This window comes from Onychostoma macrolepis, chromosome 05 (genome assembly GCF_012432095.1).
Source record: "Onychostoma macrolepis isolate SWU-2019 chromosome 05, ASM1243209v1, whole genome shotgun sequence".
Lineage (NCBI taxonomy): Eukaryota > Metazoa > Chordata > Actinopteri > Cypriniformes > Cyprinidae > Onychostoma > Onychostoma macrolepis.
Window position 1 is genome coordinate 12235129 of NC_081159.1, and position 18173 is coordinate 12253301.

An 18173-nucleotide genomic window follows, 5' to 3' on the forward strand; every position below is an offset into this window, starting at 1 on the left:
TTGTGGCCAATGTGTATTAGAGAAAAACATTTATTTCATAATGATATTTCCCTCAATTTTAAATTCTTATTATCCAATGAAAGGTTAGATTTTTGTGAATTTTTAAATAAAAGATCAAAAGGATCAACAATACAGATTAATTTTCACAGCCTTCTTTGATCATATTTACCAAGGGTGACGATATTTTTGGCAATGAGTGTACACCTTTATTCCCAATTTACCCCTAATGAAAGTACCTTAAAGGTATAAAGTACCTATATAAGGTACCTAAAATGTTCATATGTGACCCTGGACCACAAAACCAGTCATAAGTCACATGGCTATATTTGTAGCAATAGCCAACAATACATTGTATGTGTCAAAATGATTGATTTTTTTTTTTATGCCAAAAATCATTAGGATATTAAGAGAGGATCATGTTCCATGAAGATAGTTTGTAAATTTCCTACCGTAAATATATCAAAACTTAATTTTTGCTTAGTAATATGCATTGCTAAGAACTTCATTTGGATAACTTTAAAGATGATTTTCTAAATATTTTGAATTATTATTTTATTTTTTTTGCACCCTCAGATGCTAGATTTTCAAATAGTTGTATATCAGCCAAATTTCCTATCCTAACAAACCATACATCAATGGAAATCTTATTTATTCAGCTTTCATGTGATGTATAAATCTCAGTTTCAAACAATTGACCCTTATGATTGGTTTTGTGCTTCAGGGTCACATATTTGTACCTTTTGAAAAGATACCTCCTCAGTGACAGCTTTTGTACCTTTTTTTTTTTCTAAGTGTAGCAAACCTTGAAGAATAATTGTTGCCATGATCAACAGAAAATCAACAGAAACAACAATTTAGTGAATTCACCCTATTGTCTTTAAAAGTCGTTGTGAAACAACAATGTGACATGAGTACCCAAAGTTAAACAAGATATTCAAAGAAAAAAACAAACGTCATTTAGTTTATCATTTCAGAGAGTAAGTTCATACATTTTGATGAAAAATACTTTGTTCTTCAGAATAACAAGTACAGATTAAGCATGCACAATAAGGCCAGCAACAAGTACTATGCAAATAGGGTGAATTTTGATTTCATGTTGACTTTAATAACTACTTTAAGCGGCTTTTCACACAAAATTCTGCTAACAAACACACAGTCCAGCAACCACACAATATGTACCGACAAAACACTTAAATCCTCCACTCAACAGGGTCTAATTTCTCTGCTTTTGACCCCTGTTGTATTTCTATCAATCACTAGCCTGAGCTGTCACCGGCCAGTGGAGCACAGAAGTGGATAAATGCAATCAGGGCTAATGAGTCTCATATCGCTCATCTATGCAGTGCTGTGGAGTGGATCAGCAGTGGCTGTAAACACCAGGCTTGGCTCGGGCAAGGGCAAACAAACAGGCCTGCCAAACTCTCTCTGTCTCTGTCTTTGTCTCAGCATCTGTCTCCCTCTTTCTCTCTCACTACTTATCTTAGCACTCATCAATCTAAGATCTCAGAGAGGAAAAACAAATCCTACTATCAACATCAGGCAAATACAATGGACAGCAAAATGGACACCGCTAATAATAGATGAGGAAAAGAATATGCGTACATCCTCAAATAGCTTTCAAGTAACATGCTGTTCTTTATTATGCTGATGTGATAATAGCTTGCTGCAAATTTCAGGGCCCACGAGACAAGGCCCTGTCCACAAATAATGACGTCATACTCTAGTGTTTAATCAGGGATGTAAACCAGACTTTTGGGGGGCAGTTTAGCCCTAACAGGATATCTGCAGAGTTCAAATCAAATTTATGATTTTTAAGACCGTTTTTCAACATCTGCACAAAGAAAAAAAATGCATGTCCACATGTCCAATGGACCCTTTTCACAGACTATGATGATGCGTTTCCAGAGTTATTAATACCATAAATCTGGCAAAGTTTAGATAGATACTACAGACAGACAGACAGACAGACAGAGAGTCTGGAACGTACATTCAAACCTCAAGTTTAAAATATCCAAGACATGCTTCTTCAATATATGCATATGCATTGTAATTGGTTAATGTATTAATATATCAGTACATACAAACTGTAGGTCAAACGTTAGTGGATTATGCTGATATGTTAATACTTTGATTAAAGAAAAAAAGATCACTGTGCCAATACTATTAAAATCTATACATAAAACATCAAATATCTATTCAATAAATGATAATATGCTTTCATATGCCAAAATAACACGTCCTTGTTTCCCAACAAATTTTATATGCGTATAATTAAGTTCTTTAATTGGCATAAAATTAATTTACTTAAAACATATTTTAGCATAATTTACATAACTGATAGCCCTAAAAACACACACACACACATACACAAACCTTCATAAAATATACAACATGACTTTGCTCAAGATCAGACTGTCTTAAGTCTACCACCGTCTCCTGAGACTGGTTTGCCTGTAAACATTCATCTCAAGGTCGTCCTCTTAAAACAAAAGAGACTCCTAATTACATTTCTATGCTCTCTGAATTGATTAATCACCTAAAATTAGCTTCCTAGCAACTGGGTGAAGGGTGATATAACTAACCGCTGTTAACAACTCTTCAGCCAATATTTCCTTAATGTATCCACGACTCCTCTGGTTTAATATGCACAATGGTTTCATTGATCCAAATGGAACAATGTGTGCTTGTGGAAAACACAACAGATATATTTGAGAGATTAGAATGAATTTAAGCTGTATGATCATCCATTTCATATCCTTTCAGAGGCACAGGAATTGAAAAGAAAAAAAAAACAAGCTAGTAATTAAAGTTCATTTCGTGGTCATAGTACATCTCAGCGATAATGTCATGTGTGAATAACAGCCTGTTTAATTGTTAATTATTGAGCATTCTTTTAAGGTTAATGCAACTGAATAGAGACCAAGACTCTGAATTGAAGACAGGGTTGGTATTTGCCTCTCTCTGTCTCTCACTCTCTTTCTCCAGTGCATTTCCACAGGCCGTCCTTGACAAAACCAGACACTTGCCTGAGCAAATGTGACATGCCTAGCTTCACACACTAACCTTGAAAAGACAACTGGTCCCTGTAACTTGGGATTACCATAACTTCTCAGTAATCGTCTGTACGATCCTGTGCAGAATCCCAGGGGATGAGGGAATACAATGGGGATGGAGCCTAACTGTTGTGGTTTGTTTGTGTCTTACAGGGTGGCAGAAGGGGGTCAGGATATGAAGATCTTCTAGCAAGTAAAAATGGCACAATTCCAAAGGGCATCAGCACATGTCAAAATGACAAATGTCACATGTTGAATAAGGGAGCAACCCTGGTGGGCTAACAACTCTTCCACGCACACAACTTTCAGTCTTAAAGGGCATGACAGGTCTAATAGAGGAGAAATAGGGCGAAAAATGTGTTGTACTTTGAAAGGAAGGCCACTTACACCATCTAATAACGCGACATACCTTGTATTTCTGTTGAAAGAGTTCAACTTTCCTGTTAAAAATCAGATCGTATAATATTGTGGCACTTTGAAATCTACACTCTTAAAAATAAAGGTGCCTCACGATGCCATAGAAGAGCCTTTTTGTCTAAATGGTTCCATAAAGAACCTTTAACATCTGAAGAACCATTCTGTTTCACAAAAGGTTCTTTGTGGTGAAAGAAGGTTCTTCAGATTATAAAAAGGTAAGAAAGAGATGGTTCTTTATGGAACAAAAAAATGGTTCTTCTATGGCATCGCTTGAAGAACCTTTTGAAGCGCCTTTATTTTTAAGAGTGTACCATTAAAAAATTTGGGGTCAGTAAGACTTTGAAAAAGAACTAATACTTTTATTCAGCAAGGATGCATTAAATTGATCAAAAGTGCAAAAAATTGATTCTATTGCAAGTAAATGTTGTTCTTTTGAACTTACTATTCATCAAATGATCCTGAAATAAAAACCATCATGGTTTCCATAAAATATTAAGCAGCACAACTGCTTTCAACATTGATGATAATAAGAAATGTTTCTTGAGCACCAGTGTATTATAATCAGCATATTAGAATGATTTCTGAAGGATCGTGTGGCACTGAAGACTGGAGTAATGGCTGCATTTATCACAGGAATAAATTACATTTTATAATAAATTAAAATATTATAGCTAATTAAAATTGCACAAATATTTCACAATTTTAAAACTTTTGAACATTAGTGTACTTCAAAAAAATACTATGGTACTGCCATGGTAGCATGTCCACAAAGCATGGTACTAATAATTTAAATTAATTAATTTACTTTCATTAACTGCATGTGTTTTTGAATGACATCTATAGGACACATTTTGTTATGATATGTAGATACAGTATGTGTTGATGTGTGAACCACTTTTAGTGATATTTTTATTCTCAACGTCATATGACTGATGGTGCCACAACATAAAAAAAGAACAAAACACCTGGTCTTCACCCTGAACACAGAGCAACAACATTTCATTTAAAAACGACAGCTATGTGCTAACGACTATTAACGCAGTAACATTTGCTTGTCTGGTAGTAAATGGATCATTACTAATGTGCTACTTATTAGCTCACCCCAAAAATAGTGCAGCGCTCACTCAGAGCGTATAATTATGGCGCAGCAGTGATATAGGATAGATTGATATTTGTGGAGGCAGCTAATGTTTAGCCTTCTGACAGAGCACCCATCTGCTAAACCTAAATTATTGTGGCCTCAAAGTGCAAGTGTAATTCTTATCAAAAAACTGATTTTTGTATGTTTTTTCTTCCTGCTTTTGACATTTTATGAATGCTGTAACTTCTAAAAAAATGCATATTGTAAGTTTGCACTCAATTTTTATTTCTTATATAATACAAGAAAGTCTATGTACTTCTGATAAGAGCTTTTTTCTTTGTCAGTTTCAACTAATGTAAATGTAAACTTAAAAGTACACATTTAAATGTAAGTCTCACATGAAAACCGGTCTTCAGAACTGTCCCTGAATCTAAAGGAAATGTCACTTTTAAAATATAATGCATCAATGGAAAAGCATTCAAACTTGGAGTAGGCTTTCAGAGCATCTGCAGAGGAACGGAAATCACATACCACGGTGCAGTGTTGACATGGACAACACTGCCCCACACATGTATTCATTCACTGTAAAACCCAGCTATTACCTCAGTCTGGGTGAATGTGTGCAAGTGTATGTGGGTGTGTGCTTGTTCGCTCAGGGTTGAATGGTTATCTGTATGCCCTGTATACATAGGTACCAGTGAAGTAGTCATTAATCACAATTGTGCCACTGACTCATCCAGCCGTAACCATCCGCAAACAGTATTTACTTTCAGGATGCAAAACATACGCACTATTGTGTTATGTTTGAAATGCCAATAAGCCCTTGTGTAAATGAGAATATAATGAGTGACCCTATTTGATTTGTGTTCATACATGTTCTTGAATTAAACTGGTTCGTCTCAGGTATTGATGATGTTTCCTGCATGAGAGCTCTTCTCATCTCCTGCTATTGATCAATGTGATCATGCATTTTTAACAGTCTCCTATTGATTTGTGGAAATGGGCACAGCACACCTGTTTAATTTTCAAACGAGTTCAGGCTCGTAATATTAATCTGTCTGTACAGAGCATATACTGTGTATATATATATATATATATATATATATATATATACACACATATATATATATATATATATATATATACCATCATAAAAAGCAATTAGAATGAGATGTGTAATGTGCCATTTTATTTAAAGACAAATTAAAAAATAATAATTATACAGTTTATATAGTTTGTGAAAAGGTTTTATGTATTAATGGATATTCTTTATACAGTGAGGAAAATAAGTATTTGAACACCCTGCTATTTTGAAAGTTCTCTCACTTAGAAATCATGGAGGGGTCTGAAATTGTCATCGTAGGTGCATGTCCACTGTGAGAGACATAATCTAAAAAAACAAAAAATCCAGAAATCACAATGTATGATTTTTTAACTATTTATTTGTATGATACAGCTGCAAATAAGTATTTGAACACCTGTCTATCAGCTAGAATTCTGACCCTCAAAGACCTGTTAGTCTGCCTTTAAAATGTCCACCTCCACTCCATTTATTATCCTAAATTAGATGCACCTGTTTGAGGTCGTTATCTGCATAAAGACACCTGTCCACCCCATACAATCAGTAAGAATCCAACTACTAACATGACCAAGACCAAAGAGCTGTCCAAAGACACTAGAGACAAAATTGTACACCTCCACAAGGCTGGAAAGGGCTACGGGAAATTGCCAAGCAGCTTGGTGAAAAAGGTCCACTGTTGGAGCAATCATTAGAAAATGGAAGAAGCTAAACATGACTGTCAATCTCCCTCGGACTGGGGCTCCATGCAAGATCTCACCTCGTGGGGTCTCAATGATCCTAAGAAAGGTGAGAAATCAGCCCAGAACTACACGGGAGGAGCTGGTCAATGACCTGAAAAGAGCTGGGACCACCGTTTCCAAGGTTACTGTTGGTAATACACTAAGACGTCATGGTTTGAAATCATGCATGGCACGGAAGGTTCCCCTGCTTAAACCAGCGCATGTCCAGGCCCGACTTAAGTTTGCCAATGACCATTTGGATGATCCAGAGGAGTTATGGGAGAAAGTCATGTGGTCAGATGAGACCAAAATAGAACTTTTTGGTCATAATTCCACTAAACGTGTTTGGAGGAAGAAGAATGATGAGTACCATCCCAAGAACACCATCCCTACTGTGAAGCATGGGGGTGGTAGCATCATGCTTTGGGGGTGTTTTTCTGCACATGGAAGGGCGACTGCACTGTATTAAGGAGAGGATGACCGGGGCCATGTATTGCGAGATTTTGGGGAACAACCTCCTTCCCTCAGTTAGAGCATTGAAGATGGGTCGAGGCTGGGTCTTCCAACATGACAATGACCCGAAGCACACAGCCAGGATAACCAAGGAGTGGCTCTGTAAGAAGCATATCAAGGTTCTGGCGTGGCCTAGCCAGTCTCAGACCTAAACCCAATAGAGAATCTTTGGAGGAGCTCAAACTCCGTGTTTCTCAGCGACAGGCCAGAAACCTGACTGATCTAGAGAAGATCTGTGTGGAGGTGGGCCAAAATCCCTCCTGCAGTGTGTGCAAACCTGGTGAAAAACTACAGGAAACGTTTGACCTCTGTAATTGCAAACAAAGGCTACTGTACCAAATATTAACATTGATTTTCTCAGGTGTTCAAATACTTATTTGCAGCTGTATCATACAAATAAATAGTTAAAAATCATACATTGTGATTTCTGGATTTTTTTTAGATTATGTCTCTCACAGTGGACATGCACCTACGATGACAATTTCAGACCCCTCCATGATTTCTAAGTGGGAGAACTTGCAAAATAGCAGGGTGTTCAAATACTTATTTTCCTCACTGTATATATATATATATATATATATATATATATTACACTTCCTAAGAATAATAGTAAATTGAAAAATGTATGAAATAACATAAATTGAGGTTTCAATTTGTAGTGACCAATACTGAAACAAATTTAATTTATAAAGATTTTATATTTTAGCCTTTGTAGTCACTATTCCTTGTCAAAATGGGTGCTTTCCTTCCTATCCAGTCCACAAATGTAAATAAATCCATAAAAAGGAATTAATTCAACTAAAATCATAATAAAAATGCTGTTTTGTAATTAAACACAACCACATGTTGACCACAATGTGTCTACAAAAATCATTTTACCTTGGGGGGAAAAAATACAAAAATTGTTACTGGGGTAGTAGCTTTTCATAGGGTACACTTTTTTAGTTATTTACTTTTAAAGGGTGTAAATTAGTACCATAAAAGTACATTTACCTAAAGTGTTCATATTATTAGTACTTAAATGGTATATAGGCTATTAGTACCTTTTGAAAGGTTACTGTCCCCATGATATATTTTGGTAACACTTTAGAATAGGGAACACTTATTTACTACAACTATTAACTACAACTTTTCCCTCAATAAATTCCTAATTTCTGCTTATTAATAGTTAGTAAGGTATTTGTTAAGTTTAGGTATTGGGTAGGATTAGGGATGTAGAATAAGGTCATGTAGAATAAGGCATTAATATGTGCTTAAAGGTGCAGTAGGAGATCTCGGAAAATGCTAACTTTAGCCTGATAGCACTGAAAGCAAACGTCCCACCCTCCCTGCAATCGCCGTCCAAAGCCACGCCCCCTCAACACACATACGCTCAAAGAGCAGAATACCAGAGACAACATTAAATTACTACATCATCGGTTTCCAATTACAGTCCTCGCGCCCTCCCCGCTCTGCACTTTTCATATGTATATCTTATCACGTCCGACGGTTGTTCTGTTCGACCGTAATAAGTTCCCTGCGAAGTAGACATCACCAGATATTCCGCCATGATTCCAGTTCAAAGCGTATGTTCCATACAAAAGGCATTAAAGTGTGCAAGACGTGAATTTAAATTGTATTTATTTACAGAGGTATATTATGTCACACTTCACACTTCTCTTGTAAGTTTCGTCTGTGTGAGAAGACGCTGCGCAGCGCAAATCCGTGAGTGAATGTTTCCGAAGTGAAATAAACTTAAACGGATTTCCCTTGCTCAGGGAGTAGGGAGCAATGAACACTGTATAGGGAGCATGTCAATGGGAACACAGTTCATGCATGGAGCTCACTTCGAGCTGGTTATCTGAACTGAGTGTGTTAACTAAATATATAAATACAGATAAATACATTTAGACCACTTAACTTAATGATTGCTATTAGGATGTGAAGAGACTTTCAACCAGAATAACAAAAAAATGTTTCTGAAGACAATCACCTTTGGCACCTTTAATTAGTACTAATAAATGGCTAATATTCTAGTAATATGCATGCTAATAAGCAACTAGTTAAGAGACCCTAAAATAAAGTGCTATCTATATTTTTTGTACCTTTTTATGAGAGTGTAAACATTTAAGCATTTACATTAAGTAAATAAAAGGTCAAGACTGTCCAGATTTGTAGTGTATACAAAATATTTTTTTTCCTGCAGTTGAATTTTTCCAGTGGTCAAAGACATACACTGAACAGTGATTCCATTATGAGGATCACATAAAATAAGATTGTAATGTCTCTGTGCTGGGGCTCTTTCCTGGAATATGTTGCTATGGTTTAATATATCCTTATCATGCAGCACAGACATATCTGCTTTCATAGACAAGAAACCAAACAGACTGTCCTTCTCTATATGGTTACTTAGTGGTGAGTGCTTCCTCCATTTGGTGGGGAAATAGTCCATGGCCATTCAATTATCGACAAATATCCTGAAATGGATGGTGGAATTGACTTCTTAAAAAAAGCAATTGATTTTTTGCACCACTGCTAGACACCCCGAATTGAAAAACTTCAAGATGGATTGCTTGACCCAAATAAAACACAGTATACTATATCAAACCCGCCTAAACAGACCAGATGTTGTCTAGAGACAGAAATTCTCTAGTGCTAGTGCATGCATTGTTATTTCATATAAAAGTCAGCCATATAGTCATATACTAGTCTGATATATAGATACCAAAAATAAACATAATTGGTGATAACTAATACAAATTGTTAGAAGCTGGGGGGGTTTTTCTACCTGATCTGATCCATGAAAAATATTTTTGCTGATGTACACTAATGTGTTAAGGTTGATTCAGTTAGGTTAACTATGTTTTTAACTTGAATAAATACCAATTTAGATGTTACTCACAGGATATCAGACAAAAAATACAGTAACATTTTATTCTTTTTTTAAAGAAATTTGTACAGTGAGTGACGTGTGCAGTATTTACTGCTGTGTGTAAAAGATCATATCTAAGTGTGCATATGACACAGCATCCATTGATTGCTTGGCTGTAGTGTTCTAAAAACACCTATTCAAATGAGACGATAAGTGTACGTGACTGTCGCTGAGAGCTGGAGGTCACTGAACTGAGCAGGCTCAGGAAAGAGAGGATGAAGCTCTGTCTTTATGAGGCTGGCCAAGGTGATAAACAGGCCATGATATGAAGGGGGAGGGTGGTTTGATAAACTGGACCATTCGTGTTATTGCACTGCTTGCAGAGCCCAGCCAAGGGCTTTGACATGAAAACGGCCATCAGTCTCACTCCATCTCTCCTTCAAATCAATATTCACCTTCATGAGGATTTATGACCATGGTTGTGGCTTACTATAATAACAGTCAAACATGAAGACACACCACGCTGCCTCTGCCAGTATGTTGTGTTGTGGTTTTGTTATTGACAAGCAAAATGTCCAAGCATAAAGATACTATAGCTGACCTCAGCATCACTTCATTAAAGGTAAACATCGTGTATTAATAATAAATAAGTTAATATTGTGTAACTACACTGTAAATCCCACTGAGTTAACTCATTTCAAATTAAGGAAACTAAATGCCTTGATTCATTCAAGCTTAGAAACCAATAGTTATGAGTGAGTTCACTAAAAGAATATTTCCTTAAGTACGTTTAAACTCTACTCAATTATTTTACGTTATATAAACCTAGCTGTAATAATTAAAATGACTTACATTAATAATATTGACTGTTATTTTCTACATTTACCTACTAGCTAGCAGGCACACAGTGCTAATACAACAAGACTATTGCTGCATCAATAAGTGCCAATACTACTTACAAAGTAGTAGTTAGTCTTAACATTGCCCATCCTCAACCTAACCAAAGGCTCTACTCTATATAGCACAATGGTAACCCCCAAAAACTCAAACATAACTGAAATCCTTTTAAATCCCAACATCAACAGATCTCCGCTTATATTAAGCTTGTGCAAAAACGCATTAAAATAACATTTCATTTCAACTTTTACTCTCCTTACAGAATCTGAAGCAAAGCATGCTGGAAACTAGAAATCTGCTGTAACTCATTCAGTTTGAGTTCCTCTTAAAATAATCATTACTGCGTTCATATAACTTTTTTTTTTTTTTTTTGCTTAAATGAATTTGTTGACAGCAAAAGACAGTTTTGCGTATTAATTCTAAATTAATCAGTGTTTTTTAAACCAATCTGTTGAATGCATAAAATGCATTTAATTAAGTTGATGTTTAACTTAATAATTTAATCATATCTGGCATAACAACTAATACACAGACTCATAGTCTGTCAGTATTATTCAGTACACACTGAAAAAAGTTATACAAATTTGTTTTAAGGTAAGTGGTTGCAAACCATTTATTTTAGCTACATTTAAATAAAAAAAAATTTATTTATTTAAATTTGTTTATTTAAATGTGGCTAAAATAAATGGATTGCAACCACTTACCTTAAAAAAATTCAGTAAATTCAATGAATCTTTTTTTTAGTGCAGCTGTTGAATAATGTAGTTTCTCATTATCTCACTGAACTTACCTTATTCACCACAAGGAATAGTTCACCCATAATTGAGTTCAAAAGGATGATAACATTTTCAAATTTGAATAATGCATACTGAAATTACACTTACAATATTTGAGACCAACAACATACTGAGTGTATTGTTTTTTTGTTTAAATTATTTTATTTTAGGAGATTTACATTTATGTTTAATGAAAAAATGGAAGAATTCATAAAGGTTTGGCACAAAGGTGGGTGTAAATGACAGAATTAATTTTTTGGGTGAACCATTCCTTTAAAATCCTGACAGTAATGCAGCAAACCCTTTGAATAATGTGCCAATCAACTCTCAATTTGAAAACCTGAGGTTATATTTCTACAAAGAAGTATAAAGGCAGTCTTTTTCCATGTGAACTCATCGATCATGCAAATATCGCCTCCACGGTGTGATATATTCCGCCAAGTGTGCTCAATAGTGCTCGATTCCTGTGCTCAAACTATCTGACTGAAATGATGGCACTAAGCTGCGTGAAACAAAAGAGTAATTTATAAGGCATATTAATTTAAAAGGGGATGTTTGCATGCCAAATGGTAAATTGTGAATGTCTTTAATCTTACCATAAAACATTTTGTCAGGTAATCTAAAAATGTCCTTCATGGGGGAACATCTAATTGAAGAGGTTTTATTCCTACTAAAAAAAAGTAATTTAATATGACTGAAACAACCTGGCAACAATAGGTTACACCAACGAAAATCAGAAAACGTTTCCTTAAATAACAGCAGCATATTTTCACTTTTTGCAAAAGAAAGGAAAAGTGACATTGTCAAACCAGTAATTATTTCTCACTGCTTCCCAAAAAAATTGTTCTCTTTTTGAGGATAAACAAAACCACAAGCAAGGGGAGCTCACACTGAGTGCAGGGATGAATCAAGTCGAGTCAAGAGTTTCAAACTAGGTCAGAGAGCACACAAGGATTAAGCAAAACAAGAAGAAAGGACAGAAGCAGGAACTGTGGGACCTGGATGAAAGTCCACGTGTCATCCCTGGTCAGGCAGTGTGAATGCTCCTGTTATGCACAGAAGCCAAAATAGCTACTTTACATCATTTCCACCTTGGCACGAGCTTGTCTCGTACTCCAGGCTTGCACCAGCGTTTTCCCTGAGAGACGATGACCTTGCCAACATATGTCAAATATCAGCTCTTGTCCTTTGGCAAAACCTTGTTTCCATTTCCCCAGAAACACACACTACGCTGAGGGGAAGACACAGCGTCGTCTCCCTGCAGTGTTCTGATTGGACAAGCCCGAGGCCACCACCTGGCTCAGATTACTGATAGAAAATCTGCCCGGTAAGCATGTTTCGTGTGTACCCTATATATATATATATAAAGGACCATAAATCAGTGTAGAATAATTCAGACTGTTCTATTAAATGTGAAGGCATCAACGCTGTGTCTGCTCATTATAAAATGACAACAAAAACTGACAAAAATTTACTCTCTCTGGAACATCGTCCTAGAGAAAACAAAATCGAATAAATAAATAATCGAAATAAATATGCATAAATTGAGAGAGAGAAAAAACGATGTACAATGATAGAACAAAGAGTTGTTTGTGACTGCCAGGAGAATTTCTGTAGCATATGCAAATTCATAAGAAGTTGCACATGAAAAGTAATCATTAATAATGGCCGGGATGAACAGTTGAGAGTTACTAACGGCAAGTGAGAAGTGAAGTTCCAAAGTAGTTGAGGAGATAAGCACTCCCAGCGTCTGAATTCTTTATCATATTTTGGAGACGGATTGTTTTGAGACAGAGTTTTTTTTTTTTTTTTAAAGCACAGCCTAGCAGTGAGCAAAAACTCACTTTGTATTTGTTCAGCAACTAGAACTTCAAAACTTCAAGACTTCAAAGATTATCTTTAAATGAGGATAAAACTCTATCTTATCTTATTTTAAGACAGATGCTTCACTAAATGCAATTTCGGCTTGTTAAATAAAACGTTTGTCATATTACAACATACGAAAACTTTGCACATAACAGTTAAAGCACATTACAACAGTAAGGATTTTTTTTTCTACTTGCCAATAAAGTTGAGACAGTAGCTAAGATTCCTTGCTCTCTCGAAAAAATAAAACCTTACATTTTTAAGGCATTTATCATTTCTAATCTTAAATGTATAATTGTTACATTTATTAGTTAATATGCTTAAACATATTTGTTACACACTTTTCAAACACATAAATATTTTTATTTTATTATAAATATTATTAATTATAGAAAAAGTATGAGTAATTATAACAGGATAATTCTGTAAGGTTGAGTCCTATGACCACTGTGGCCATTTCTTCACAATCCAAATATATATATATGCAAAACACTGCCAATTGCAAGTGAGTGTAGTAAGAAAACATGTGCCAAGAAAATGAAAATACGGATGCGACGCATGACACCCACGCAGTTGTTTATGACTTCATCATTGTTCAGTTCGCAGGCCTTACAGAAACAACTCAACATTCATATCAGAGAAGCTCTGAATCTCCACTTCATCGCCTGTTTCTCAAAGCCGTACACATAGAGGAACCATCCGTGCCTTTGTGTTGCATGGCAACCTGCTCAGAACTGATGTAGTGATATATGGCCAGAGTTAAATGAAAGAAAAAGATAGACTCAGCGAAAGGGAAACATAAGGGCACAGGAAAACATGGACTCATCGACAAGATGGAAAAACCTGTAAAAAAAAAAAAACTTTTTACCTATAATGTTTTGACAGGAAGCCTTTTTTTTTTTTTTTCCAAAGCCAACAGCTGCTACAGTATATGTGCAATTCAATGAAGGACATCTTCTTTTTAAATGACTTCAATGCCTTTCTTTGTTTTATAAGACAAAGAAGATACTTAACACAAGCCTGCTGTTAGGAAGGGTCATTTAGTTATTTTTTCTTAAATATGTATCAAGCAGTGAAATAATATTGGATGTGCAACAGTTTAAAACTGGAGGTGAGGACATATCGATTTGTACTTATGGCAGGACATTTTTTAAGACCTTAAATGCACAGATCAGCACAGGATGGTATTTTATGCCTAATGGTAGAGTGATTCATTAAAACATACCTTTGCAACGAGGAGGCAGAGAGCACATGTCGATAAGTACTCTCAAAGCTGGTGTAAAACCAAGGGTAAATTTGATTTGCCATTTATGACCGGCATTAACCCAGTGCTCTGTAAATAAACTTTATGGCACAATTGGTTTTAATACTCCAGCTGTGCATCTGAAAAATAGACTGCAACCATCAAAATGTGGGGAAAAAGAAGCCTTTTACCTTAGTTTGACTTTTGAGACAAGCCAATAACCTTTTCTGTCTAATGTGATTGCGGTTGAATGGCAACTCTACAAGCCAAAAGTGCAGCTCCTAAATGTGATTCAATTAGTAATGCATTCATCTATAAAGTGTGCATTCATCTTTACTGTTCTAAAGTTTACTTCATTTTTTATTTTTTATTTTTTGGAGTAAGACATTCTTTAAAGAAGTCTCGAATTCTCACCAATTATTATTATTGTATTTTTCTTTGATCAATTTAATGAAGTATCTTTTTTTTCTAAAGCTACAAAAAAGAAAAAGTAAAGATTTAGTGTATGCATTTTCAAAGGTTTGTATAGACACTGAATCATACATTATTAATGCATTGACAGTATCTAAAATGTAAGCATTTTGTGTACAAACAACTTTAGAGACATACAATTGTCAACAAATCCTGTTAGATTAATTGAATAGAATATTAAATTAAAGGGTTTATTGTATTTAAATCGATGACACTATATTTTATTCAACACAGTTATCTAATTTTCATTCCTTTCTGAGCTATTTCTGGTAGCAAATTAAAAAATATATATATCTATAAAACAGTAAAATATAACAATACAAAAATATTTATAAATTGTAATATAGATAATATATATATATATATATAATAACAATAGAGGATTGCTAAGTATTTTTACATTTCTAAAGCTGTGCAATATGTTTTAAATTCTGTGAAAATGTCCATGTTGTACATTTCACTGTATATCCACTGTTTTGTAAAATACCAACGAATAATGAGATCTGGCTGGTTTTTGGTACTCACAGTGTGATTTCTTTCTCTCCTCTGATGTAGAGACATGCGGATGAAATTGCCAATAACCCGCCAGAAAGACGCACAAATCTCATCTTGAAATAAAATTACGAGGTAGCAGACTAAAAGATAAGATGTGAGATAATCAAGGACAAGGGTTTTTCACAGAAATGAGAAGCAGATGATGGGGGTAAAAAGTAATCCAATTAAGTAGCTCCCGAGAGGGAGGTCAGCACAGGATTTTATTAGGGTTCGGAGCAGGTCATTAAGCATTTATAACATTTCGGAAATGCAATTAGATGACTATGAGGGACGTTTCTTTTGGTTATTATCCAGTAGCTTTCAACCGAATGACTTGAGAAGCCCATCAGTCTCTGTGGCGCAGATCTGTCAGAGGTGTTATGACGGCCTTTCTAATTTGTTCTCAAGCTGCTGGGGAAGAAAGACACCCACAAAACACTGCAGAGCCCAGTGATATGCTGTCTGCAGATTAGCAGCCCAGGGGTCACATTGATCTCCAGCAGCATGAGGAAAGTCTCTGCCCGTGTTGTGGGGCTTACTGCTCTTAGAGTTTCTGTAGCCTAAAGTGGTACAGGTTTCATTGAATATACTGCTAACCTGCTAATCTCCGACAGACACATGGACAACATTTCTTCCTCAACATTTCTTCTAGAAGGATTTTATTGTTTTTATTCCTAAGAGGAAAAATGGAGAAGCACACATACACGTTCTTCAGAATATCTTGTTTTGTGTCCAGCAGACACATAGAGCATTTAAAAATATATATATATGGAAATATATATATATATATATATAATTCTTTTATATATATATATATATATATATATATTCTGCCAGTTTATTTTTGCCCATTTTTTGCATATTTTCATATAAATATACATTATATTTTTAAAGCATTTTAAAATATATATTTTGACCTCTGTATATTTCAGTCCAAGGAAATGCATGTTCTTGCCCAGAAATACATTTATTATTATTTTGTTTTATGAAGGTTGAAACTAAATATATCTCCTATTTCAAAATTATATTTCATTGAGCTTCACTGTTTACAACATATACTTAGATTATATATTTCAAGTATATTTTGGCCACAAGAAATATATTTTTTGCCATGTGGGGATAAAATAAACTCATAGAGGTTTAGAAAAACTAAAGGGGAAGAGTAAATGATGACAGAATATTCATTTTTGGGTTAACTATCCCTTTAAGTAATGATTTGAAAGAAAAAAAATTAAAGTACTTGACAGATTTCAACTTGGATATACATGCAAATGTCAATTTTGTTTTTTATACGAATGGCTGACTCAAACTCAAGCAACTGTAAGCCATTAAAGAACAAATATATTACACGAAAAGGCCACCAGCGTGAAAATGGCACGGCATAAATCCAAAATAGCACACTGGCACTCTACAGCACACTTCCTCTCAGCCGAGGTATGCTAATTGCCTTCTAAACAAGCGTTGTAGCATTGTTTCGAGTGTTACAGTAGCTCACAGGTGAAGGATTTGCCTCTGGAAAAAAAAAAATCTTTAATGTTCTCTCTTCATCTGTCAAACCTATAAAAAGAGCAGGCCTGCCAGGCCCATTTACTGCTGCCAAAAATGAAGCCATGTCTCTGGCGTTTGGCATATTGCACCTGACAGGACCCAGGGCAAAGACCGAGAGCCAATTTCAGCTTCTTGGCAGGGCTGCAGTGAAAGTTCGGTGTGGCCTTGCTGAAAGGTGAAAGAATGTAATAAAGAAGATGTGAGGTTTTAATATTAATGTTAGCAAGGGTGAAAATGGAGACGTAGGATCAGGTATGAACAATTGAGAGGGCACTCAGAGAGGCTATGAAACGAGATGGCAGCGAGGTCTAGAGATTGGAGAACTCTTTGCCTGCTGGGTCGTGCAGCTCTGAGTGTGAGCTGAGTGCTGAGGTCTTATTGACTGATTGAAGATTGTGGGACTAGCAAAGTGTGCAAAAATACCCACACACTTCAATCATCCAATATGCTATAAAAATGTGTTTGAAATACAAATGTGGTAAATTGGACATGTAGCTTTGGCCTTTATGTAAGGCTGTTAAAAATATATTAAAGGAATTATTCTGGGCTCAGTACAAGTTTAGCAACTGACAGAATTTGTAGCATAATGTTGCCTACAAAAAAAATAGAGGTTACTGGAGGCACTTACAATGGAAGTGAATGCGGAAATGTAAAGCTTATAATTTTATAAAAGCACTAAAAAAAAATTTCTGTTAAAACCTGTGTATTATCTGAGCTTTAAAGCGTTAAATCATTTTACAGTAGTATTAATTTCATTATTATTATGTATTTGCATTACTTGTGTATTAATTGAGCTGTAAATCTTTAAAATTATTTTATAGCAGATTTACTTGTGTGTTATTACTTGTGTATAATTTGAGCTGTAAGCTTTTTAAATCATTTTTACAGTAGTTTTACTTGTGTGTTATTACTTGTGAATTACTTGTATTATTTGAGTATTATTTGAGCTGTAAAGCTTTGAAATTAAAATTTAAATCAGTGATTTTACAGTTAGTTTATGGAGTTGCGTTGTCTTGATGACAAAGTTGTAAAACTGAAAATAAAATTGCTAACACTCATATACCCCTTGTGGCAATACTTTAGAAGCAGTATTTTAATGCTTAGATCAATAAACAACATACTG

At 35.1% G+C, this 18173-nt stretch overlaps 1 protein-coding gene across 2 annotated transcripts in view; it reads right to left on the reverse strand.

The window, feature by feature from the left end:
• tmem8b (transmembrane protein 8B) overlaps window positions 1-18173 on the reverse strand; it is a 139864-nt gene that overhangs the window by 111033 nt on the left and 10658 nt on the right. The window contains exon 1 of one of the 2 annotated variants that reach the window (XM_058777691.1): window positions 3064-3126. The exons of the other annotated variant lie outside the window; for it this stretch is intronic. Coding sequence (XP_058633674.1) covers window positions 3064-3103 — 40 coding nt within the window. The 5' untranslated portion in view covers window positions 3104-3126. Of the gene's footprint in view, window positions 1-3063; window positions 3127-18173 lie in introns of those variants that run through there. 2 annotated transcript variants of the gene reach the window in all.